This window comes from Sciurus vulgaris, assembly GCF_902686455.1.
Source record: "Sciurus vulgaris genome assembly, chromosome: 2".
Taxonomy (NCBI): Eukaryota; Metazoa; Chordata; class Mammalia; order Rodentia; family Sciuridae; genus Sciurus; species Sciurus vulgaris.
In genome coordinates, this window is record NC_136462.1 from 178,334,042 (window position 1) to 178,360,134 (window position 26,093).

The 26,093-nt window shown below is 44.9% G+C and overlaps 1 protein-coding gene across 1 annotated transcript; it reads right to left on the bottom strand.

The window, feature by feature from the left end:
- Window positions 1-21,086: 21,086 nt before the first annotated feature.
- DEFB119 (defensin beta 119) lies at window positions 21,087-22,584 on the bottom strand (the record flags this gene model as incomplete). Its single annotated transcript, XM_079126696.1, has 2 exons — window positions 22,421-22,584; window positions 21,087-21,289 (listed from the first exon to the last, which is right to left on the bottom strand). Exons 1-2 carry the CDS (start codon window positions 22,476-22,478, stop codon window positions 21,087-21,089), a joined length of 261 nt encoding a protein of 86 aa, XP_078982822.1. The 5' UTR covers window positions 22,479-22,584.
- Window positions 22,585-26,093: the final 3,509 nt, after the last annotated feature.

Genomic DNA, 26,093 nt, shown 5'->3' on the forward strand with positions numbered 1-26,093 from the left:
TAACTTCCCATTCTTATGGATGTACACGATGTGGGGTTACACTGGTTGAGTATTCATACATGAACATAGGAAAGTTATGTCCGATTCATTTTATATCTTTCCTATTCCCATCCCTTCTCCCTTTGCCCCCCCCCCATTATCCCCTGTCTAATTCAGTGAACCTCCCCTCTCACTCCCCCTTGCCTATTGTGAGTCAGCATCTGCATATCAGAGAGAACATTCGGCCTTTGGTTTTTTGGGATTGGCTTATTTCACTTAGCATGATAGACTCCAGTTCCATCTATTTACCAGAAAAAGTCATAAATTTATTCTTCTCTATGGCTGAGTAATATTCCATTGTGTATATGTACCACAGTTTCTTTATCCATTCATCTGTTGAAGGGCACCTAGGTTGGTTCCATAGTTTAGCTATTGTGAATTCATTCAACTGCTATAAACACTGATGTGACCGTGTCACTGTAGAATGTTGATTTTAAGTCCTTTGGGTATATGCTGAGGAATGGGATAGCTGAGTCTAATGGTGGTTCCATTCCAAGTTTTCTGAAGAATCTCCATACTGCTTTCCAGAGTGGTTGCACCAATTTGCAACCCCACCAGCAAGGTAAGAGTGTACCTTTTCCCCACATCCTCGCCAACACTTATCATTGCTTGTGTTCTTGATGATTGCCATTCTGACTGGAGTGAGATAGAATCTCAGTGTAGTTTTAAATTGTGTTTCTCTAATGCTAGAGCTGTTGAACATTTTTTCATATATTTGTTCACCCTTTGTATTTCTTCTTCTGTGAAGGGCCAGCACATCAAAACATCTTTGATGCTTTGAAGTAAGCATCAAAGATGAAATGAGTGAAGAATCTGACAGAAGACTGGGAACTCAGACCCCCATCCCAAAAGCTCATCCTTGCTCATGACTTCTCAATGTCCCCCACAAACATCCTCAGAACCACAGGCCAAGTCATGCAAGAAAGGCACTGGAAACACCACGTATCCACCCTCGGCCCCACCAGTGTGTAATTCCAGCTGAAAACAGCTGTGCAAAGAAGTCTATTTCTGATGATAAATTCTTTAATATTCTTCTTGAAATATCAAGCAATTTCTGCAACTAGCTTTAACCTTTCTTAGCGTTTGCTGCTGACTTATCTCTAGCCTTCATCAATCAATTAAGTGGTCCAACACTGATCTTTCCATGTGTCCTTCTGTCCTCCCAAGAGTGTTTTGGGATACCGGGGGCACTCCTTGTGTTAGTTCTGCTTTCGAATGACAGCATAAGTGGCCAAAATCCTTATCAGAATTCTATCTTCCCATTTATAAGAATAGCTACTAGGATGCTAAAAGCTTTCTTCCTATGGCAGCAGATGCCTCACATGAAAGCATCCAATCCCTACTAACTTTGGCTTTGAAGCCCTGTCTTTTCTCTCGCAGTAGGAAATCGGCTGCCCTGGATATAAGCTATCAGATTTCCTTTTTCGGCCCCAATTGCTTCAAGACTGGAATAGAAGCGATTGAAAGGCCGGGTTCCTAGGCCCATTTTCTTGACCAACCCTGTATTACGCATGGACATCCAAGGGTACCAACGGCCCCCAATTGTAGGTAGAAGGGTGTGTGGTTTGTCCGCTTTATTGCTTGGAACTTATCTGTCCCCTCCTGAGCACACAGACATCTTCACCCCTTTCAGAGAGGCCCAGCCCCATAACTACCAAAGGCTCACTGTTACAGATCTTCTGAGCCGGCTCTCTCCAAGCTCCTAGGCAACCCTCCCACCATGCCCACCCCCGTGGATCCACCCCAGATCCATGCCGCGGGTCTTCCGTCCTCCCGTGGAACTGAGATCCCTCACTGCCTCTCAGGGCCAACCCCACACCAGGTCACAACACAGCACGAACAAACCTGACTTTGCCTTTTTTTTTTTTAATGTCAGCAAACCTGACGTTTCTTTTCCTCCTTTGTTAGCTGAGCATAGACGTCCCTTAAGGTGTTGTTGTGTGTAGTGCGGCAGGTGCAGTAAAGCAGGAATGGGTCCCACAGGCCCCCGAACCAGCTGCTTCTGCAGCCCTGGTTTCTAGGTCTGCTGAGACCCAGTCTTGAACATGTCATTTCCAACTCGCATTGGGGTGCTTCTTTGGGACTCTGACTTTTTTATTCAGGAGGTTTGTTAGGAATTCTTGATGGGGAATTCGGGTCTCGTGAATTTATTTTTTCCAACCTGTCTCTTATTACTTGTAACTCTGATACTTGCAAGTCTTTGGAAGTCTCTGTCTCTGGTCTGTGCTTCCTGCTACCCTAACTCATGGTGCCTTCTTTCCATGTGTGCTTGGTCATTTGGCGTTATAATCCATGCATTGTCCTTGGAACTTTGTCTAATTAACTTGGTTAAGTCTTGAGTTAAGTGTCTACTCCTTCATTAGCTTCTGTCAGATACCTTTGACACTACAAGTCCTGGGGCAACTTTAAGCTAAATGATAAACCACTCACGTACCAAGAATTCTAGCCAAGATGGTGCAAGGACCAGTTTTGAGGTTGTAAATTTTCAATGGAATTTTTTTTTTTTTCCTGTATACCAAGTACCAAGTTCAAAGCCAGGCAATCTTTCCTGAGAATATCTAGTGAAGAAGGACTGTGTAGCTGGTTTAACCGAACACAGCGGATGTAACACTTTCAGAACTGAGACGTATGTAAAGGTCTGGACTCATTTTACAAACCCCGGGTATGTCTCCTGTCCTGGGCTCTCCCCTCCCCTGCTCAAAGTCGTAGCAACCAAACCTCAAGTTCACCTGATGCAGCAAATGCCTCCGAGACAAAGGTCAGATTCAGAGGCTGCCTTCAGAAGAGCGCCTGCCTGCAGCTGCCTTAATATTCTCATCTTGTTTTCATGCTAGGTCAAGATGCTTAACAAGTTTTATTGTGTGTTTTTTGTTTGTTTGTTTATTGTTGTTTTTGTTTTTTGTGGTTTTTTTTGCGGTGCTGGGGATCGAACCCAGAGCCTTGTGCTTGCAAGGCCAGCCCTCTACCGACTGAGCTATCTCCCCAGCCCTGTGTGTTTTAACTTGCTTTTTAAAACTCTTTTCAGTGAGAAGGTCAGCCTGGGTCCTTAGGTGGCCATTTTTCCTGACACAGATGCAGAACTAACATCTTTCTCCAGGTTCATGAGCTTTGTTGGGTGAGGGTCTGGGTGGAAGCATCAGAGGAAGGAGAGAAGAAGACGAACCTCCAAGGATGAACCCGTCGCCCAATGTCGGGAGCCAAGATGCTGAAGTGAGCACTTGGAGAATCCTGCGGGTCAGCACAGGCTCTGTATGCAGTGCACAGTGTCCAACCTACGCAGCATTTGGAAGGAGCATTTTGGGGAGCTGTGTTGGTTGTAGACGTGATCACGGGTTGATGACGCTGTGCCCTGAAGCGAGCTCTCCTGATGGCAAAGTCATCCCAAAACACGATGCTGTCCCCAACCATTTGTCTTCAGACAAGGGTAGACGCTACGGTGCTGCCACTGGCCTATGACACAGCTAACACATCTCAAGGCATGGCTTGTCATCGCAGCCGTAGAACCACCAGCTGTTTTCTAGGAACACGGAGAGATTTTATTCTCAGAAGAGGAGAGTGACCCAGAGGATTCCAATGGCAGTGATAGAAGAGGAAGCCCAAAGAACAAGGGGAATGAGTCAAGCAACACCCCAAACTTTCCAAACAGTGGTCGTCTGGGGTAACTTGGACCAGAACCAGTTCCATAGGAAAATCGGCACAAAAGCAAATTGTGATGAGTTTCAGAAGAATCAGTAAAGTAGAGAAAGATAATGAGCGAAGGATAGCTTCGAAAATGTAGAACTCAACAGGAAAGGGGAAAGATGTTAGCTGAAGATATAAAAACCAAAATCAGAATTTTTTGTTGTAACGCTGGCATTGGTTGTTATGGGGGTAAAAGTCTCCTAGATTTTTCAGGATTTAAAGGATTTTAGCAGTCATCAGTGATAATGGCATATAATATTCAAATTCCTTCTTCAATAGCCCCCAACTTCACAGCCTGAACCTTTGACAGGACAGCTTGTCCCACATTACACTGGCTCTCTCTTAGTTACATACACTAAGCCCAAATTTGTCTACAAGATTTCTACCCACTGCCTTATACATCCACCCATGTGTTCCTGTCCCCCTCTGAGTCATGGCTGGGCCTAACCATCAACCTTCCCTTACTGATCTCCACTTTACTCTCCCCCTGCTCCCACCCATCTTCTACCTGGTGCTCCCCAGATTTCCAGCCTTCTCTCGCACAGGGCTGAGTCCAGAATGGACAGAGAGCTCACCATGCAAAACCAGGTCTTTCGCTGTGATTTCCCACTGATGGAAGACAGACAATGGTGGCAGGTGCATGAATTTTAATGAAGGTGAATGACAGCACGTCTGGGTTTCCAGAAAGTTTGAGACAAATGATCACCAGCAATCAAGGTACTTTGGGCCAGTGCTTCTCATAGGACGAATCACTAGGTGCATCTCTGCCGGAAGTATTTATCCTCATGAAGGACTGGAGGCAGCATGGTTGGTAATTTCTGCAATAGAAGTAGGGATGCTCGCTCTTTCTGCAAGAGGGCCTGCAGACTCCACTGTTACCCATGCATCGAAGGATGGAATGTCTTCCTGGACAAAAAAATAAAATAAAATAACAATAATAATTAATTTCCACTTAGCAGTGACATAGATCTGCCAAGTCAGGGAACATCATAAAAACCTAAAGGTTGAACTTCCGTTTCTGGCTAGTGAGGCACGAGGATCTGGTGTTTCAACCTAGTGGAAAAATGCAGCCTTTGACTGAGGAGGAAGCCTGTGTAAGGCACCTACTGTTTCAGTCTGCACTCAGGTCTTACTTGAGTGAGAAGATTTTGAAGCCGGGCACCAATATGTCCAGGGACAAGTTGGTATTGCTGGAGACCTGCTTTGGAAAATTCACTAAGACCCACAAGTTCTGTTTGCACATTACAGCTCTGGGTGACCTTGCACCCTAGGCCAAGTATAAAGCCTGGTAAAGCCTGGAGCATGGCAGTCTGTCCTGTATGGAAACCACGTGTTGAAATCTGGTCTGAGTCCAATCACTGAAAACACTTCTCAGTACCAGGGAGTGGCGGGGTACTCCCTTTGGGTTTTGGGGTAGCAGCAAAGTCTACCCAAGACTGCAGGAAAGTAGATTCCCATGGCAATTGTGGTATTTCACCAAGCAGACCTTGGGGAAGAGGTATGGCATGAAGAGACATTGACTTAAAGTGAAGTCATTGCCAGAGGTTAAGAGATGTGTGGAAGGGCCGAGCTCTGTGCCCTGTGTCTGTGCAGACGCCCCCATCAGGTTGAATTTTGTCAGCACTCTGACCTCTACGTGGACTTCTTGGTTTAATATTCTCATCATCGCTGACAAGTGCAGGCTCTTTCTTACTATACCGATATGACTCAAAAGTGAGGTTTTAGATCTTTGCATTTGTGATCTTTTATATTTGAATCAGAGGGCTTCTTGTTCTGAGTGATAGCTCCTAAATTATTAGAACCGAGGACAAGAATATAGTATCATTGTTATCTGTGATAACACTGTTTTCCAAACTCGTGGTAAGAACGCAATGGATTTTCTTCGTTGTTTATTAATATCACAAAAGATAGATATTGCTATCTAAGAACAGTAGGCCATGCCTGAGGTTTTAGATGTGAATTTGGCTAAAATAATGAGTGCTATTTAGTCAGCTATTTTTCTATACAGTAAGTGCTGCATGGTATGAAAGTAAAACTTGGATTCAAATCCCACTTCTGCCACTTATAAGTTATATGACCAAGAATGAGTCATAGAGCTTCAGTGAGCTTCATTTTCTTCTGTTAAATAAATAAATAAATAAATAAAAACAGCTTTAGCCATCAGCCTAAGAATGTTTTTTTAGTATTAGGAATCATGATTATAAAGCATAAGGCAGAGTGCCTGGCAAATAATAGGTGTTGGAGAAAATGGTAGAGGAGTTATTTTTATATTACATATTTCTTTTACTAAACATGAGTATAATTTGATTATATTGTCTTGTTTTTTACATTTTTTAAAAAATCGATTTCTTGGATGGGATGATCCCAGTTTGTAATTTTGCTTCATTACTCTGATTTTATAAAACATTTCTTTTATTAACTTTACTTACCTGACTAGACTGAATGAAAAAGCACTAATTACAAACCCTGAAATAATTCTGCTCCTTCATCTTCATATTTCCCCAAAATCACTTATGGAATTACAATATTTTATAAAGAACATTTTAGAGCCAGAACTTTAAAAAACTACCTGTACTATAAAACAAAACAAAAAAATTCTTAAATGAATATAATACTTTCAATTCCAAAGGTGACATCTCTAAAAAGAAAATACTTTAAAATAAAAAATAAATAAACTAAGCTAAACTAAAGATTGACAGAAACTTCTACTTCCAGAAAAACAGTGGCAAGTTCATTTTCCCTACTTGTCTTTTTCAGGGCAGCTTAAAATCCTGGGTGTTATACATAGATCCTCTGGGACCTTGAGACCTGAGGATGACACTCATGAACCTCGGAGGTTTGATTTTGCTTTATATATTCCAGGCTGGTGCTGGAGAAGCTGCTATCTGGAAATACAAGTGGGTACAGAGATAGAAAAAAAAAAAAAGAAGTCCCGAAAAAATTCTGCTCTTTCTAGTCAAAAGACCAGGAAAACAGAAAAAAAGCCTAGCAAAACAGAACGTTTTAGACAACAGCCACTCTGCTCCAAAAAACACAGAAAAATCTACAGCCTGACTCAAACCTCTACCAAACATGGCTGAGGGGAGAGCTTAGACTTCCACCCTTTCTAGAGTCAAAGAGGTGCAGCCTCCTAGGATGGCACCAGGGAAGGCTGAGCGAGAGCCTGGAGCTCCCCCACTGCTGGGCGGTAACGGGGCCTCCCCGCATGGGCGACGGCAGAGACCATGTGGGAGCCTCAACTTCCCCTCCATCTCCCTGATGGGGTGGTGACCAAAGAAGCCTGGTGCAGAGTCAAGACTTCCACCATCACGCAGCAGTTACAGGGACGCCAGCTCCTGCGACGTCACAGGCAGGCCACATGAGGAACAGAGCAGCCCTCCCGACCAGGGCGGTGTCAGAGGAGGCACACCTGGGAGCTGGAACGGACTGTAGCACCCTGCAGGAGCCACCCCACCCTCCTACCTCCATGCAGAGGAAGCCAAGTGGAGAAACTGGGCTTCTGTTCCCCCTGGAACTACCCAAGCATGTCCCCCTCGCCTAGCTAGAGCAGTGTCAGAGCAGGAAGGCCAGCAGAGCTGGGATCCTTGGAATAGGATCCTTGGACTAGGACCCAGAATCCCGTAACGTGGTATTCAAGGTGTCCAGGTTTCCATCAAAAATTCTTCATTGTACTAAAAACCAGGAAAATCTCAACTTGGATGCACAAAGGATAATCAACCCAACTTGAGGTCCATCCAAGCTCTTGTACCAATAGTTAATTCCTTTTTTAAAATTTTTTTTTCATTTTAATTGTTCTAATTCATTGTCTATGACAGTAGAATGCATTTATACATTTTGATAGCTCATACATAAATAGAGTGTAACCTCCCATTCTTCTGATTATACATATTGCAGGAGCACATGGGTCAGGCAGTCATACGTGCATATCAGGTAATAATGTCTGTTTCATCTACTGTCATTTCATTCCTTTTAATTCTCAGTAATATGCCATAGTATGGATGGCACAGTGTATTACTAGAGGAGCATTTTGTGATTGGTCGTTTACTTTTGCTTTTGTTTGTTTGTTTGTTTGTTAGCAATGCTAAGCATTGAGCCCAGGGTCTTACGCATACTGGGCAAGCACTGTACCGCCAAGTTACCCCCACCCACCCTCCAGGTTTTTACTATTAAAAAATAAAAGTGCAAAAAAATAAAAATAAAAAATAAAAGTGCTATGGACCTTCTTCTACCAGTTTTGTCTGAAAGTCATTTTTCATTTTTCTTAAATAAATGCCCTAGATTATGTTCACCAAGTGGTATGGTCAGAGTTCATTTTATTTTATTTTAAGAAAGGGCAAGGGGTTGGGGATGTGGCTCAGTGGTAGAGCATTTATCCAGCACACACGAAGCCCTGGGTCCAACCCCCAGCCCTGCACCAGTCTCCACATAGGAGGCGAAACATCTGACCCTTGACTTTCTGAGTTTGGCTTATTTCACTTAGCAAGCACCAATTTAAAAAGAAAAAACTACAAATAAATAGAAGGAAGGCCAGTAGAGTGGAGGAGGGGAACAGGGGCAGGGAGGCTGGGACACGAAGAGGAAGCACCGGGGACTGGAGTGGAGCCAATTATATTTCATGTAGGTATGATTATGTCAAAATGAACACCACTATTTTGTACAACTCTAATGCACTAATAAAAGCACTTTTAAAAATCAGTTGGCAGTACTTGTGTTGGGGCTGCCTCTCGATTTCTGGGATCCCAGTTCTGTTCCACCAACCCATGTGCCCATCTCCCCACCAATACCACAGCATCGAGCGCTACACCTATAAAGTAAATCTTGAAATCTGGTAGAAGGAGTCTTCTTCCAACTGTAATCTTTTTCAAGTTTATTTTAGTTATTCCCATTCCTTTGCAAATTTCTCCCCAGACAAAATAATAGAATAAACTCATCTATATCTACAAAAAAGAATCTTTCTGGGAATTGGATAGGAATTGTGTTAAATGTGTGTACCAATTCAAGGACAATGGACTGTCGCTGTCCAGCGGGACATAAAGACACGTACACCTCAGATTGTCATGAAGGAGCTTTTTTTTTTAAATTTGGATAACACCCTCTATAAATAAGCAGTCTCATGCATAAGCAATTTCGATCAGATATGTCCACCCATTAACAGTAAAGGTCAAGCAATCACGAGCTCAAGCATACATGTAGCCAATTGTAACAGTTTCCAGAGTTTCTCCAGGCATACCAAGCATGCCCTTTGGCTCCCTGCCAGCCCACATCTCCCCCTGTTTGTTTATAAAAAGACCATGCCTGTCTTAGGTTGTCCATGACAGAGCAACATCCTTACCCGTCATTGGAAAATGAAGCTTATATCTTCATTCCCTGTCTTAGGTTGGTATGAGCTCTTCATGAATCTTACCCGTCTCTGACTACAGGTCCAGCATAGCCAAACTTGGGGGGAGGTTCCCACTCAACCTGCTAAGTCGTAGGAGCCATTTGGGAAGGGTGCTAAGTCAGGAGAAAAGGTACAGTAGGTAACCCTAATGTGGAATTAGTGGTAAGAATAGGAGGATGTAGATTGGAAGAGCTAGTAAGGGGCAAAGGGCAAGGCCACGCCTTTACTATTCCCCATAGGTAACGCACGGCTCCTCCATGAACATGGTGAGGGATCATCAACAACAGCAGTTGGAGGAACTTCCACATCTTCTTGTTGTTCTTGGTTTTCAATTGAGGAAGCCTTGACCAATCTCTCCGGCACCCAAATGGGCGATGGTGCGTACTGTGAGAAAACAAACAGACCCTCGGGTCCAGATTAACACTGGATCCGGCCTTTCCATTGTCCCGATAGAATGTCCTTCCAGAGCACTCGAGGTAGATGTCTTTTATTAGGCTCTGAATGACGGTCAGCAGCCGATCGGCCCTCAGAATCGAGATTTTAAAAATTTAAGATGAACAAGGCAACAGATAATTTGTCTTTTGGGGATCTGTATGATGCCCCTATTCCCCCTTTTTGTTTATAAAGCATGTTTTTAAGTGTTAAATGGGCACGTTCAACAATGCTTTGTCCAGTAGGATTGTAGGGAATTCCTGTGACATGTTGAATACAAAGGTGGAACAGAATTGTTTAAAGGCCTGGGACATATATCCAGGACCATTATCTGTTGTAATTTGTTTGGGGACCCCTAGGATGGAGAAAGAGTGTAAACAGTGTGTTATTACTGTTTTTGGTTTTTTCTCCAGCGTGAGCAGAGGCCATAATAAATCCTGAAAAGGAACATAATAAAATAAAATAACATGCATCAAAGAAAAATCATAATGGAAAAAAAAAATCCTGAAAAGGTATCTATTGACACATGGATGAATTGTAGTTTTCCAAATTCTGAATAATGAGTTACATCCATTTGCCAAATATGGTTGGGCTGAAGCCCTTTTGGATTTACTCCTAACGAGGGGTTAGGAATAAGTGTAGCACATTTAGCACAAGACTTGACTGTGTCCCGAGCTGTTGCCTTAGTAATCTGATAGCATAAATGTAGAGTAGAGGCATTTACGTGAAATTTGGAATGAAAATTTTTTGCATTTTCAAGTGCATCAAAGATATGTGGGTCTCTGGTGGCCATGTCTGTTAAATCATTGTGTGAACTTAGAGGACCTGGAAGGCCAGTATGAGCCTGAACATGCCCAATAAAAAAAGGACTTTTTCTATCCCAACTAAGTTTTTATAAAGATTGTAAATACTTAATGATGGTGGAAGTGAGGGAGAGCAGACCAGTTAATTCTAAATTTTGAATAGCATTAACAACGTATTTGCTATCAGAGAATAGTTTAAAGGGCTCATGGTGGGTTCTGAATACTTCTATAGCTACTAATAGTTCTGTTTGTTGTGCAGATAGAGTATTAAACAGCAATGTTTCTGTAACATTATTTACAGTAATAGCACCCTACCATTTTTTGATCCATCAGTAAATATAAGGGTAGCTCCTATAATAGGTTCTTTTCGGGCGACTTTGGGGAAAATTATAGGATGTTGACTCCAAAATTGGAGAAGAGGATCAGATGGCAAATGATTGTCAAACACAGCAGAAGTACTATTAAAGACTATAGCCCATGAATTTGAATTATTAATAAGATATTGTATCTGATCAGTAATATAAGGAGTAGTTATTGTCGAGGGATGTGACCCAAAGGTGGAAAGGGATACTTTTAACGCCCTAAGGATTAATTCTGCCACAGATTCAGTAAACAAGGATAAGACCTTGTTAGGGGCAAAATTCATGTGAACCCATAGAATAGGACACTTTTGCCAAAACACTCCTGTGGGTAACTTATTTGTTGCCAAGACAATGAATGATAAAGGCTTAGCAAGGTCACTACGATCAAGATGAACCTTTTCCATAGCTGTTTCAACAAGCTTGAGAGCTGTTCCAGCCTTAGGGGTAAGCTCCCGCTTAGAAAGGGGATCAGAATCACCTTTAAGAGTGTCAAACAGGGGGCCCAAACTTGAGGTGGGTAAGTAAAGGTAAGGTCTAATCCAGTTAATGTCACCTAATAGCTTTTGAAAGTCATTCAAAGTCTTAAGTTGGTCTACTCAAATACTAATTTTTGTGGGTTTAACCATAGTTGCATTTATGATAAATCCCAGGAAGTTTTTGGTGTCTGTCATTTGTGCCTTATCAATGGCAATATGTAAGCCCCACCTTTTTAGTAACTTTATTAAGGAACTATAACAATTTCCCAAGACAGCTTTTTCTTTATAAGCTAACAAAATATCATCCATATAATGATAGATTAAAAGTTAAGGGTTTGCTAGGCATATGGGTTCAATGGCCTTGTTTACATATATTTGACACATAGTGGGGCTATTGGCCATGCCCTGTGGGAGAACTATCCATTCATATCTTTTATTAGGAGAACTGTTATTAAGTGAGGGCACAGTAAATGCGAATCTTTTGGTGTCTGAGGGATGTAACAGAATGGAAAAGAAGCAATCTTTTATGTCAATTACAATGGAGGGCCAATTAACTGGAATCGCCAATAAAGTAGGTAATCCTAATTGAATAGGTCCCATGGGCTCCATTATAGAATTTACTGCTCTTAGGTTATGTAATAGCCTCCATTTTCCTGATTTCTTTTTTGTGGTTGTTGAAAGGAGAGGTGGATGGTTTGATGTGTCCAGCCTCTAGTTATTCTTTAACCAATTGTTGGGCCACTTCTAATTTTTCTTTTGAGAGGGGCCACTGAGGAACCCAGACAGGTTTATCAGATTTCCATGTTATTTTAATTGCTTCAGTGGCCCCTAATGAAAATCCAATCCCTTTCTATCTTGTTTTGGAGTAACTAAAATGGGTGAAGTAGGTCCTTGACTATTTTTCCCAAGACCTTTGCCCCATATGTGTCCTTGAGCTAACATCATTTGATTAGTTTTTAGATTACTGTATGGGATCTCGGATGTGAGATGTAAATCCATCTGTTCCATAATATCTCTCCCCCACAAGTTTACCGGGAGATGTTCAAGGATGTAAGGTTGGACAGTACCACTATGACCTTCTTCATCCTTCCATTTTAATATGGCTGCACTTTTGTTAGGATTGGAAGCAATACCCAATCCCCTTAAAGTCTGATCTGCCTGTTGAAGTGGCCAGGCTTTGGGCCATTCTGTAATTTTGATAATACTTTTGTCAGCCCCAGTATCTAATAAGCCCTCAAAACTTTTGCCTTCTATCACTAACTTTGTCATAGGTCTAACTTTTAAATCCAATATTAACATGACCATATTTTGGCCAGTAGAACCTAATCCTTTATTTCCCCTAATAATATTCTTTGGTGGATATTGATCATGGCAGCTGGGTAAGACCAACAATTGTGCTATGCGATCACCCTGAGCTATTATTGCTACACCTCTTGGTGAAGAAGCAAGGATTTTTATTTCTCCTGTAAAATCAGGGCATATAACTCCAGGGACAATATTTAATCCTTTTAAAGCAGAAGAACTCCTCCCCAGAACTAGTCCCACTGTTCCTTTAGGTAATGGGCCGACAACCGAAGTTGGTATTGGTTGTACTCCCATCTCTGGAGTTAATACTGCTCTGGTGGAGGCACAGAGGTCCTATCCTGCGCTTCCTCTTGTTTGTCTAGTTGGGGAGTCAAGGGGTAATGGATCTGAGGTACAGACTGGATAGCCCTGTATATTTTCGGACACCGAGGCTGGGGGCCCTGATTCCCGTTTTTTGGAGGTAAAGGGTTACCATCTTTGTCTCTAGTTGATTTACAGTCACTTGCCCAGTGCTTCCCTTTTTTACATCCGGGACATAATTTTGGCACAGGACCCTGGGGGCAGTCCTTTTTCATGTGTCCATATTGTTTACACCGATAACACTGTTGGCCTGGGTGGGAGTTGGCATTGAATCTAAGACCCTGTGCAAGTGCTGCAGCCATCACCTGACCTTGAATAAAAGTCTCATTAATATCCCTACAAGCCTTTAAGTAAGCTCCAAGGTCTTTGTTTTTCCAAGGTCTTATTGCTTCTTTACACCATTTATTTGCTTGCTCATATGCAAGCTGTTTGACTAAAGGCATAGCCTGGTCCACATCTCCAAATATACGTCCTGCTGTTTGAATCAATCTGTCTACAAAATCGGCATAGGGTTCATTGTTGCCTTGAATAACTTTAGATAACTGTCCTTGAAGATCGCCAGCACCTGAAAGCGTTTTCCAAGCTTTAGTGGCAGCAGCACTAATTTGTTGATACACACCCGGGTGGAAATTAATCTGATTACCTTGCCCTTCATGTGGTCCTTGGCCTCTCAGCATGTCTAGATTCCATTGAGGATTGCCCACAACTGCATTATGTCGGGCAGTATCAGAACATAACTCCTGGTTGGCCACCTTCCACATAAGATATTGTCCCCCAGATAAACATGCTTTTGCTAAATTACCCCAATCAGTCAGAGTAAGATTTTGACTTGCAACATTCTCTAATAAAGAAATGGTAAATGCAGCTTGTACTCCATAGGACATAACTGCCTCTTTTAACTGTTTCACTAATTTTATATCTAATATTTGATGATATCTCTGATTGTTTTGATCCTTAAATACCAGGAATATTGGGGACACTGATCGAGATTCTACATCAGCCCACTGTCTGGGGGCCGCCCCTGTGCAGCAAGTACATGTGCCCCTACAACTTGGAAAAGAGTGGTGACCTGGATTATACACCGGAGGGCGCGGCACGGTAGGAGTTAAATGCCACTGAGAGAACTTCTTTTCTAGATCTGTCTCAGATAGCTCCTGTTCTTCAGAGTCACATCCCTGTTCTGAGTCTGAACATCTACTTTCTCTTTCAGAAGCTCGACTTGATTGTTGTTCTTTTACAGTTTCTAATATCTCTTCCCCTTCTCTTAGCTGTTCTTGAAATTTTGGTTTTTTGGAAGTCAGACAGAAACAAACTAATGTCCATATAGACAAAGTACCAAGAGGGAGAGGCTTTTTCCATTTTGTTTATGGAGGTCCTTTCCAAAATGCTCCCACAGTAAGGAGCCCTTCTTCTAAGAACCAAGGACAAGCTTCTTCTATAGTTTTAAGGAACGTCCACGCAGTTTTAGACTTTAACGGAATTCCATTTTCTCTTAACAATGCCTTAAGAGAGCCTTCCATGCGAATCAGTGAAATTTCCAATCCCATGGCTATAATATGGCCTCTCTGATCACCACAACAACAAACAGAAACCAAACAAGAAAAAGTAACAAAAATATTAACACAACTAACACCTTACCCAACACCTTACACACATTCATTTACTACAGGATGTCCTTTGCTGTCTCTTGGGACAGCCTTCTGTTAAGTTCCCTCACTAGGGGAGCCTTCCATTAGTGCCTTAAGGCCACTGTTTCCTCAAATAGGGAAACCTGCTAGTTGACTGTGCTAGTGAAAAATTTTCTCCTTTATTACTTACCTGAGCGCTCACTGTTCCCCGTACAGGCCACCAAATGTCGCCATCCAGCGGGACATAAAGACACGTACACCTCAGATTGTCATGAAGGAGCTTTTTTTTTTTATTCTGATAACACCCTTTATATATAAGCAGTCTCATGCATAAGCAATTTCAATCAGATATGCCCACCCAATCCTGTTAAAGGTCAAGCAATCACAAGCTCAAGCATACATGTAGCCAATTGTAATAGCTTCCTGTTTTTCTCCAGGCATACCAAGCACGCCCTTTGGCTCCCTGCCAGGCCACAATGGACACTTTTGTTAGTTGAATCTTAGAAAATATGAACATCATCTCTTCATTTATTTCCATCTTACTTTATTTCTTTTGTCAGAATTCTGTGGTTTTCAGTACACAATTGCTGTATTTTTTTCCAATGCACACCTAAGCATTTTATTTTTCTGGAGTGATGTGGATGGTATTATATTTCTAGCTTCAGTGTCTACAATGTTCATTGCTACAATTAACTTTTGTATTTTTTTTTTTGTACCAGGAATTGAACTGAGGGGCACTTAAACACTAAGTCACATATCCCTAGTCCTTTTTTATATTTAATTAGAGGCAGAGTCTCACTAAATTGCTGAGGCTGGCTTTGAACTCCTGATCCTCCTGCCTCAGCCTCCCAAGTCACACTGTGCTGGCATTGTATGTTTATCTTGTATCCTGCCACCTTGCTGAACTTATGAGTTTTAGGTGTTTTATTTTTTTGTTTTCATTTTTGTAGATTCCTCGAGGCTTTCTACACAAACCATGATGACATCTCCAAAAAGAAGCAGTTTTTTTTTAACTCTTTCTTTTGCTTCTTTTTTTATTTGTTTGTTTTGGGGTGGTACTGGGGATGGAACCCAGGGCCCTGTGCATGCTAGGCAAGTGCTCTACCACTGATCTAGGTCCCCAACCCTCTTTTCCTTTTCTTGTGTTATTTTGAGACAGGGTCTCACAGAGTTGTTTGGGCTGGCTTCTGAATTCACAGTCCTGCTGCCTCAGTCTCTCAAGTAGCTGAGATTACAGGGATGTGCCACCACATGGTGCAAGATAGAGTTCTCTTTTTTTCCTAATCTCTATGCCTTTTATTTTATTTTCTTGCTTTAGTGCACTGTCTAGAACTACTCAGAAGTAAAAGAAGCACACTTGATACACACAGCTTGCTGAGTTTTTAAAAACTCTCAAAAGCTCATGTACAATTCTATTTGTCTAACACTCTTGAAATGATGAAATTATAAAGAGAGGGCTGGAGATATATAGCTCAGTGATAGACTGCATGCTTAGCATGTGTGTGGTCCTGGGTTTGATCCCCAGCACAAAGAGAGAGACAGACAAAGAGAGAGGGAGAAAGTCAGTGTGACTCTAAAGGAGTATGAGGAGTCCCGTGTCTTGATCATGGGGGTGGGGTACATAATACACACCTTGGACCAATATCAGATTCTCAGGTTTTATTGTAGCTATATAAAATAGAACATTAGAGGAAACGGGGGAAAGGGCACACAGGACCTCTCTCTTGTAACTTCCTGTAAATCTATAATTATTTCAAAGCTAAAACAAATAAATAAAATAACCTAAGAGGCCATAGACAGGTTAAAAAGATAGCACCCTGAGCTCCATTCCACCTCACATTTCTTTGCTGTGTAACCTTGGGCAAATTTCTCTCTCTCTCTCTCTCTCTCTCTCTCTCTCTCTCTCTCTCTCTCTCTTCCTCTCCCTCTTTCCCTCTCTCTCCCCCTGACCCTTTTCTCATCTATACAATGTAGTCTGTAGTCGTATCTAATGTGCCTAGAACTATAAGGATTAATGACTTCCTAAATAGAAAGCCTTTAGGGACTAGAACATAGAACTAAACAAACATGAAGTGTTATCATTGTTCTTATCGGATAAAGGGTCTTTCCTTGAGGATTCATTTTTGCCTAGACTTCAACTATGAACATAGTTTGAGAAGATTCCTGTGCAGTCTGGGAGTGTAGCTCAGTGGTAGAGCACTTTACACAAACAGAGAGAGAGAGAGAGAGAATGAATGAGTGTTCAATGAATTTAGGCAGACAGTATTCTCTTAATGATAATCAGAGATTCTGGGGTGAGACTGAGCACACAGAAGAACCAGAGACACAGTTCCTTCTCTGTAGCAGACATTGGAGAAATGTTAGCTATTAGCATTATTATTATGCCCCCTGGGGATTGAGTCCTCCAAAATACAAATGGTCCTTCGACTAAAGGAAAATTGAAATAATGGCCATTACCATTTACTGAGCAAGTACTATGAGCCACTGGATATATGCCAACTCAGTGAATCCCTTCTACCACCTTATGAAGTACACTTCTTCATTTCATTTCCCTGCATTATAAAATCAAGACTCAGAATGTTCTGGCAAAGACTCCACAGGTCTTAGAGACAGAGCAAGGACTCTTGTGCCCGGAGCCCATCCTCTTTCTAATGTACAGTGCTTTCCATCTGCATGTTGGTTGGTGACAGCTGAGGTCATGGTCCTTCGTTGTCTTCAGCGTCAAAGTCAAACTTCCAAAGCCGGTACTCAAGGTTCTTTCACTCATTCCGCAGACAGTTGTCAGCACCCAGTATTTGTCAGGGCTTAAACTTGGCACTAGGCACACAAGGGTTCCCGATGTCCAAATGGGCTTAATATGAAGTCTACCATGCACCCGCGGATACAGCACGAGCGCGTCAGTCCTTGCACTGAATAACAGTAATTAATGCCATTATATTTTACCTAAAACACAGGCTGCCTAAACAAGGTGAGGAGAAATAAGGAAGAAATATTTTTACCTGTTTGGACCTTGGGCAAGAATAGAAAATGAATTCCTCCAAATCGTGTAATTTGGATTATGGGTACCAGTGCACAGAGCAGAGGCTGGACTGGGCTTCAGCCTCTGGAGCCCAATCTGTCCATCCCAAGAAAGATCGCATACAGAGGCCCTGTCCTCCCCACCGTGGGATAATAATTTTTCTGCAACTGCCACGTCACCCCTCACCCCAGGCTGGCCAGCTCTTTGCTGTCAACGTCCCATCCATCCTTGTCACCCCTCTGCCTACAAGGGAAGGAAATGGAGATTCAAGGAAGCCTTACAAAACCAAAATCGCCTGCTGTCACATCCTCTGGGGATAAGGTCCTTTTCCATCTCCCTTGAGGAGGTTCAATTTGCATCTAAAAGTAGGGCGGGCAGAACTGAGCATTCGAGATCATGGAGCAGACCAGCCAGTCTGCTGATGATTTCCCCCTGGAGAGAGGCCACAACAGCCATGGAAAGGGATTTCAGAGTGCCCAAGACGTTGGGCAGGGGCTTTGCAGCTCCTGAACCCACCCACCTGTTGACTCCATGACTCTCCAGGCCTCTGCCTGCGGATTACCCACAGCTGCTGAATACCACTCTCGATACTCCTTCCTCTGGCCATAAGTCAGAGAACTGCTACATTAATCCCAGCACCGTCCCAAACTTTCGTATGAACGAAGGCCACTTTTCCCCAGGGGCCTGCTTTCCCATCTGTGAAATGGAAAAATCAGGACAGGTCTCCTGAGCTCCTGAAAGTTCTGAAGGCTACAGAGAATGCAGGAAGTGTAACAGGGGAATCGAGGGGTGACACCTTATCTCCCCAAGGAAGAATCAGAGGGAATTTCTAAAATTCCACATCCCAAATCCCAAATGCAGACATTCAGGCACAAATTGTCTGTTATCTGAAAACTTCTTGTGGCTCGATGGTGACATCTGAGCCCTTTCCTCTGTCACTTCCTGGGGGTCGCCTCTGTTTGCCAGTGTAAAGCACAGAGGAGGCGCTTAATAAATGTTACTGACCAAGTAAGGATTCCAGATGAATGAATTTGGTGGAGTCTGAATGGTCGCATGTGAACAGGTTGCTGCCAGGCCCCAAGGATCTAGAGATCCTGTGACTATCCCAGGCCCCAAGGATCTAGGGATACTGTGACCATCCCAGGCCCCAAGGATAGAGGGATCTTGTTGTTAGGTGGGGACTTTAGTGGCTACGTGGGAAAGAGCAGAATGACTGAGGCAGCAGGCAGCCAAAGAGCGACCAATCAAACACGGACAGATAAACACCACTGAGCCTTCCGTCCACCTATCACTCAGCAGGACCCCCGCCTATTCCCGCCCATAAAGACCCTGGGCAGCCGGGCCCCATGCAATTTCTTCAACTCTCCACCCTGACCTGTACCCCGGAGGGCTGGGAGTTCCGCCCAAGAGCCAAATTCCATTAAAGCTTGCTTCGGCCATTTCTGTCTGCTTTTGTTTGACCACCAGCCCTCGCCTTCGAGCTTACACTCGTGACCATCCCAGGCCCCAAGGACTGAGGGATCTTGTGCCCCTTCCCGGCCACCTTCCACACTGTGAAGTCTCTGTGCTTCAAGAGCAAACCAGCCAAGAAATAATAAGGAGCAATGCCCAGGAACTCCTCCACCTCCGAACAGTCCTGGCCAGAGTCACAGCTACCTGACCGCTGCTCCCTGGAGCCCAGCAAGGACCTCACTGAGTCCCTGGAATCTGACATCAGCCCTTTGTGCTCCCATCCAGTCAAGCTTTCGCTTGTAAATCGTTGTTCATCTTTTCAACCCATCAAGAAGCACTCAGAAGGCAGCCTTGCCGAGCACTGGGCTTCACACTAGGTGCACAGCAGGCCTCGCCCCCGCCCCCAGGGATCTCCCTCTCCTGTGCGCACCTTCCAGGGATTGCTGGGAAGGGGACAATGATTCAGATCATTACGCGATAACGGGATGCAGGCCATAACCGAAGAGTGACTGTTTGTAAAGCCAATCAGAACTCAGTTTGGAGAAGGAACAAGAACCTACAGAGGTAAGATCAAAATCTGGGGTAAGAAGACAAATGGAGGCTTATATATCCTACGTCGGAATGCTTCGGCGTTATGAATCAAGCTAACGCAAGAGAAATGAAAAGTATTCTGTCCCCTTTAATGAGCTAGTCCTTTGTAATGACCTGAAATGCCAGATTTGGATTTAGATTCTTGGATTTCTCAGAGTTCCATGCGTGAATCAGGCATGAGGCAGCCGACCCAGCCCAAGGCCCACCCCCTTCTCCCACCTGCCAGCTCTACCCCACCCCCTGAAAAGCCTCACACACGGGGACATGGATGCCCCAGCAGGAACCTCCACGCTCCACCCGGGGCCCCTGCACACAGGACAGTGTCTTGGCATTTCTCTCTCCTGGGGTGCACAGCCAGTAGACCCACCCTCTGGGACTGTACCATGGGGACAGGACCTTGCAGCCCCTGGAAGCAGGCACAGGGTTCTGCAGGCACCCCGAGCACAGTCCAGAAATGCGGGAGGGCAGTCGCAGGCTCTGGGTGGGCGTATCCCTCTTGCCCCAGTAAGTTCCCTGAGGAACTCAGTCGGAGGAAGCCCAGCAGAGAACCAGGAGCAGAGGGGCGGTCTTTCTTTCCAGGGTCTAAGAACAGAAATATTGAACTGAAAGCAAATTATCTTCCTGCATCAGAGTGAACTCCTGTCTGTCTCTATATCACGTCCCATGTGTCAGAGCAGTCTAGGTCCCTCACATAGGTCAGGGTGAACCACCACGTGGAGAAATGAGGCCCTGGACATAGAATTTGAGATAACAAGGCCTGGGAAGACATCCAGGACTGTTGGACCCCAATCAGGATTCTTAAGTGTTCCCATGCATTAGTCCCCTCCCAGGCTAAATGACCCATTCGAATGAGGGAGGCGTCCGTCTCCCCAGAGTCTCATGTCATTCCTACCATAAACCTGAGACAGAGCTTCCCTTTCCTGGGACTGGGACTCAGTTTCCCCGGTGGGAGGGTTAGATCCAGAGTCTGCTAGTGTTAAGCGGCCGACCTGAGATGAATGAGCGAGGGAATGAATGCGTGAAAGAATATTTGTAAAAACTGAATAATGAACATTCATATATAAACGAGTCCGTTCCTATGCTTTATCATTATTTAGTACTTGGGAACCTTCTGACCCCCGGGGCTGGGTACTCTGGAGCATCCCAAGGCATCTTACCTGACTTCCCTACAAACCTGAGGATTTGGGCTCCACCTGGTCCCGATCTACCTCCTCACCGCTCATCTCCAAGATGGACCAACTCTTTCAGCCTGAGGGTCCTCCCACTCGATGGACGCCCGAGGTGCCTTTAAATCCCTCACCCTCTCCCACATTCCCTCAGGACATGCCTGATGCCACACCCCCTCCTGGGGTGGCCGGATGAGGAACCATCCTCAAAGCTGTGATCATCACCCGATTGCTATGACCCAGCCCCGGTGCCTTCTCTCGTCCATCTTCCACCCCATCCTGCCAGTTCCCCTGCCTCCGTCCATTCAGGGTACCACTCTTTATGACTGACAGACACAAGAAGCACATTCATGAGTTTTAATGAAGCATGGAAACTAAGAAGCAACTCCTCTCTAGCCACGTTGTCTGTTTTTCTTCCTTTTACGGACTGTGGTGGGCACCGTAGGAGTGGTCCAGCCAAGGATCCCATGGATTGTCATTGGCTGGATTGTTACATAGTGACTAGGGACACAGCACCGTTTACGATTTTCGCAGCGTAGGACGTGATCTTCGTCATCTTTGCACACCAACCGGCAGTGTCCATGCTTCCAACACTCTTGGGTGTAGGAACAACCATTAAGCAGATGTTAGTATTGCTCAAGCAGAGACCCAAGAAGAGGTGGAGGAGGAGCAGGAGGAACAGGAGAAGGCAGGAGAGAGGGATGAGCGAGTCACACTAGACCCAGTCCCAGGAAAGGGAAGATCTAAGACCCTGAGAGGGGAAAGAACTGAGGCGATTGCTCCAACTAGAAACTCCGGAGCTTTCCGCAGAACATTCTTTAGACTTCCCACCCTCTGTCTCCCATCCCCTAACTTCCTATTTCTTACTTTGGGATCAGTTGATGCTAATGAAGTTCCCACCTAGCAAAGCATGAGAACGTTGGGAAGAGGACAGAGTCCGCCTCGGACCCTAGGGGATGGAGAGTTTCTTCTTATCCATAGCCAGATCCCGTAACAGAAGCCCAGCAAACCTCAGCTCCAGCCACAAACCAGTGTCAACTCCCCTGACCCCATATTCACCCAGTTCAAACTCAAATGCAGTCAACACCCAGCCTTACCCAGCTGGGTGTCCCCTGAGCCCCAGCTGCAAGCCACACCCAAATGTAAGCAAGCCACCGACCAGAATTCCCAGCAGATGCCCATCACCAAGCTGAACCCAAGCACTGTGCACCATGGGGCACTGACTCCCAGCCTCAGGCCAAGCCCAGCCAGATGCGCAACACCAGCTTCCGTCAAGCCCAAATCCCACTCCCTCTCCAGCTTGCCGCAGACCATCAGAAGCCCCCGTCCCCTCCTTCAGCTCAGCCTAATATTCCCCCAGTCGCTGCAAGCCCGCAGGTCTCCCTCACCATGCATGACTCACCCCAGCCCTCAGCCTCCTCTCCCAAAGCCCCCGCCCAGCAACAAGTCCTTCCAGCCCAAGCCCTCTCCCAAGCTCCCACCGGAGGGCCATCCCTGCCTCGAAGACCCTGATGCTCTAAGCATAGACCATCCCACCAATCAGCACGAAAGAATCGGGGGGGGGGGGGGGGGGGGGGGGGGAGAGGTGAACACAAGAGGATTCTGGGAAACCCTCCCAAAGCACCACGAAATGAGGAAAGGCCCTGGCGCTGCCCACGGTGAGTGGAGAGGGAAAGGGGAGAAGCCCAAGACCAAGATCCCAGACCCTCGAGAGAGCCCAGTTTACCTGACATCACCGGTTCCACAGCCAGAAAGACAGCAAGGAACAGGATAAGCAGCTTCATGGTTCTCGGGTCCCAGGAGAAGGTGGTGGCTGAGCTGCAGGGGACACAAACCGAGCTCTCTGCAGCAGAGATGAGCCTCCTTTTATCGTCAGGGCCGTGGGCAGTGAATCCGAACAGGAGGGAATCTGTACGGCGAGGTCAGCCGGCCAAAGGACAGTGTGTAGCAGATGTCTCAACACAGCACAAATGGGAGCGTGGGCAAGGGGCCAGCACCAGTGCCAGGAGCGGCAGGGGGGCAGGTGAACTGAAGCCACCTGGCCGTTCAAGCCCCACAGAGGAATTCCTTAACTCACTGATACGCAAATGCACATCAGGGAACGTTCGTTTGAAAAATGACTTGCTCAGCTTTCTAGCAAAAAGATACAAGTGTCCACATCGTTCTGAATCTTGAACTTGGCGATCTCACTCCCAGTTCAGGGGAATGAATTTGTCATTTGTTGTCCCTATAAAGTTCTTCCTTCTGAACTTCCCACAGATGGCTCCTGCTAGTCAGTCGATCTCATCTCAAATGTCACCCTCTTGGAGAGACTTTCCCCCTAGATGACTGTACTCCCATGTTGCTCTGGATCATGATGGCTTGTTTGTGACCTTCACGGATTTGCCTGGGAGGGTATTTACCTTACATCTTTAACCTTTGTTTCTCTCATTAGAATCAGAACCTGGCTTGTGAGATGGTTTGGATGTGATTTGAGTGTGCTCCCCCAAAGTTTTCTGTGCTGGAAGATCGGTGCCCAGTGTGGCTATGTTGAGATGCGGCCGGGTATTTAAGAGGTAGAGCCTAGTGCAAGGTAATTAGGTCATGAGGTATCATCACCCTTAGAAGGGGTCCCTAGGGACCCAAGTTAGTTCCCAAGAAAGTGAATTGTTTTAAAAAGAGTGACCTTGACCCCTGAATCTCTCTGGCCTCTCACATTGCCATGTGATCCCTTCCACATGCACTCTACCATTGAAGTACCCTCTACCGTGAGGCCCTCACCAAAGGTGGAACATAGGGAGCTGTCTGATCTTAGAACTTCCACCTCTGACACTGTAAGATAAATCAACCTTTTTTCTTTATAAAGTACCCAGCCTTGGGTGTTTTTGTTATAGCAACAGAAAATGGATGAATATAGCTTATAACCCTAGTATGCATAACATCACCTGGTGCAGTAAGGTATTAATCCAGTCATCTTAACAGATACTGCTCCCAAACAATAATTCCAAAATATGTCCATTGATTTCTCTTTTATGTATAAGTCTGTGTGTGCACTTAATTATAGCAGCTTCACAGTCCAGCAGGGAGCTAGGTTTCTTTTGACTTGATGGTCCATCTTCAACAGGCAGCTTCATCTGATGACCTTCATCTGATGGCTATTTAGTTCCTCCCATCAAGTCCCTATTCCAGCCATCAGGAAGGCAGGAGAGAGGGAAGCACAGGGCAGCTGCTTTTCCAGTAGAGACACCATTTGGGTTTAGCACAGATTTAGATGGGAGGTTTGGCCCTGACTCTTGATACCCATAGGTCTTGAGAAAGTTCAATGTTATGATCCTCCTATAATTAAAAACAAATCACAACTGAGCCTGACTTAATGAAACGGGGTAATTTCTGTCAACCACTTAGCCAAGAGCCCGACACCTAACAGGGGCTGAATCATTATCAGCTGTTCTCATTCTCGTTTTGAATTCTCGTTATCTCGTCATCATCGCCGGCCATCAGAATTATCTCCAGGCAGTCCCAAGAAGTGGACATGGTGTGCCCCCAACCCGTGTGACAAAATCGAGACTCGGTTGGGTGTAAAGACCTACTCAGGGGATTTCTAGGTGGGATGCAGAACGGAAAATAGAAAGCAGATTTCCATAGAAAAGGCTGGAAGAAATGGTCAGTAAACAGCTGCGGCTGTGAAGGTTTGAGACCGAGGGGAGACATCGGAGGAGGTGAGCTCCTCCAGCCAGATCCTCACGCGGGGACTTCGAGCCAGGCTCGGGCCGCAGGGCCCATCCCGCAGCAATGGGGAGCAGTCCGTGTTTTTAGAGAGGACCACGGTGGCACAAGCAGATCAGTGATACATTTATAAAAATCTGACGCCCACTGAAGAGAATTGCCAGGGCAGAGCAAGGGAGGGAAGATGAGCCAGGAGGCTATTTCAAGTCCTCAGGACCAAATGACAAGGCCTGAGAGAGAGCGCAAACGTAAAGGATGTGAGAGAAGAAAGCCCTCACCGTCAGCTGGAACCTCCCCACCCTGGGAGCCTCCCCCCAAGCTGTGGAAGAAGCCGCTGGTCCCAGCTGATGGGCCTGACCCTCTGGTGGGCTTGGTGACAGGTGTTTAATCCCTACTGTTCTCATTTCCTCCTCTTAACAGCCAGAAAGGTTTTCCCCACTGCACTGGCAGGAAGACAAATTCAAAAGGGCAAATATTTGGCCCAGGTGATAATAGGGGGAAACCCAGGGTCTGAACCCAGATCAAGCTGGCTCCAATGTAATCCTTCTTTTTTTTTTTTTTTTTTTTTTTTTTTTGTACTGGGAATTGAACTCAGGGGCTCTCGACCACTGAGCCACATCCCCAGCCCTTTCTTGTATTTTATTTAGAGACAGGGACAGGGTCTCACTGAGTTGCTTAGGGCCTCACTTTTGTTGAGGCTGGCTTTGAACTTGCAATCCTCCTGCCTCAGCCTCCCGAGCTGCTGAGATTACAGGCATGAGCCACTGGATCCAGCCCATGCAATGCTTTTGATGATGACTTTTCTACTGGGATCCAGCTGAAAGAGGAGGTCCGTTGGAAAGAAGCTTCTACCAATTCTTGCTTAGAAGGATTTGAGAAGTTTCTGCAGCATTGAGGTCGGGGAGAGATCAAAGTCATGGTGGGTAGCCTTAATTTCTTTGTAACCTTTTTAGTGAAATATGATTTATATATCAAAATCGGTTCATTAAATGTACAATTCAATTATTTTTGGTAAATCGACAGAATGGTACCCCATCTCAACAGTCTACCTTTAGAACATTTCCATCACCCCCGAATATCCCTTGTGCCCACTGATGACCCACCCCAGGGTTAAGGGAACCAATATTTAGAATATCATCAACTTCACTTCCTCTTCCAGGGCTGTTCCTCACAAGGAGGTTCATGTGACAAGGGAGGAAGTGATGGCTTTAAGAGACGATGTGAGAGCCAGGGCCACACCCATGGACAGGACTCGAAATCAGAGCACTCTCCAAGTTGCCCAGCAGCAGGTCCTGAGGAACTGGGTTTAAAAATATATGGGGCTGGGCAAGGTGACACACACCTGTAACCCCAGCAGCTCTGGAGTCTGAGGCAGGAGGATCAGGAGTTCAAAGCCAGCCTCAGAAAAAGCGAGGCCTTAAGCAACTCAGTGAGACCCTGTCTCTAAATAAAATACAAAACAGGGTTGGGGATGTGGCTCAGTGGTTGAGTGACCCGGAGTTCAATCCCTGGTACAAATAAAATTAAAAAAAAAAAAATGTATATATATATATATATATATATATATATATATATATATATGACTTGTAAGTAATTTCTAGGCCGAGGAAAATACACCACAGTATAAATATAAACATCTGGAGATATTGAATATTGAAAACACCAGTGAGGGGTCTGTTGATGGAGGATTTGAA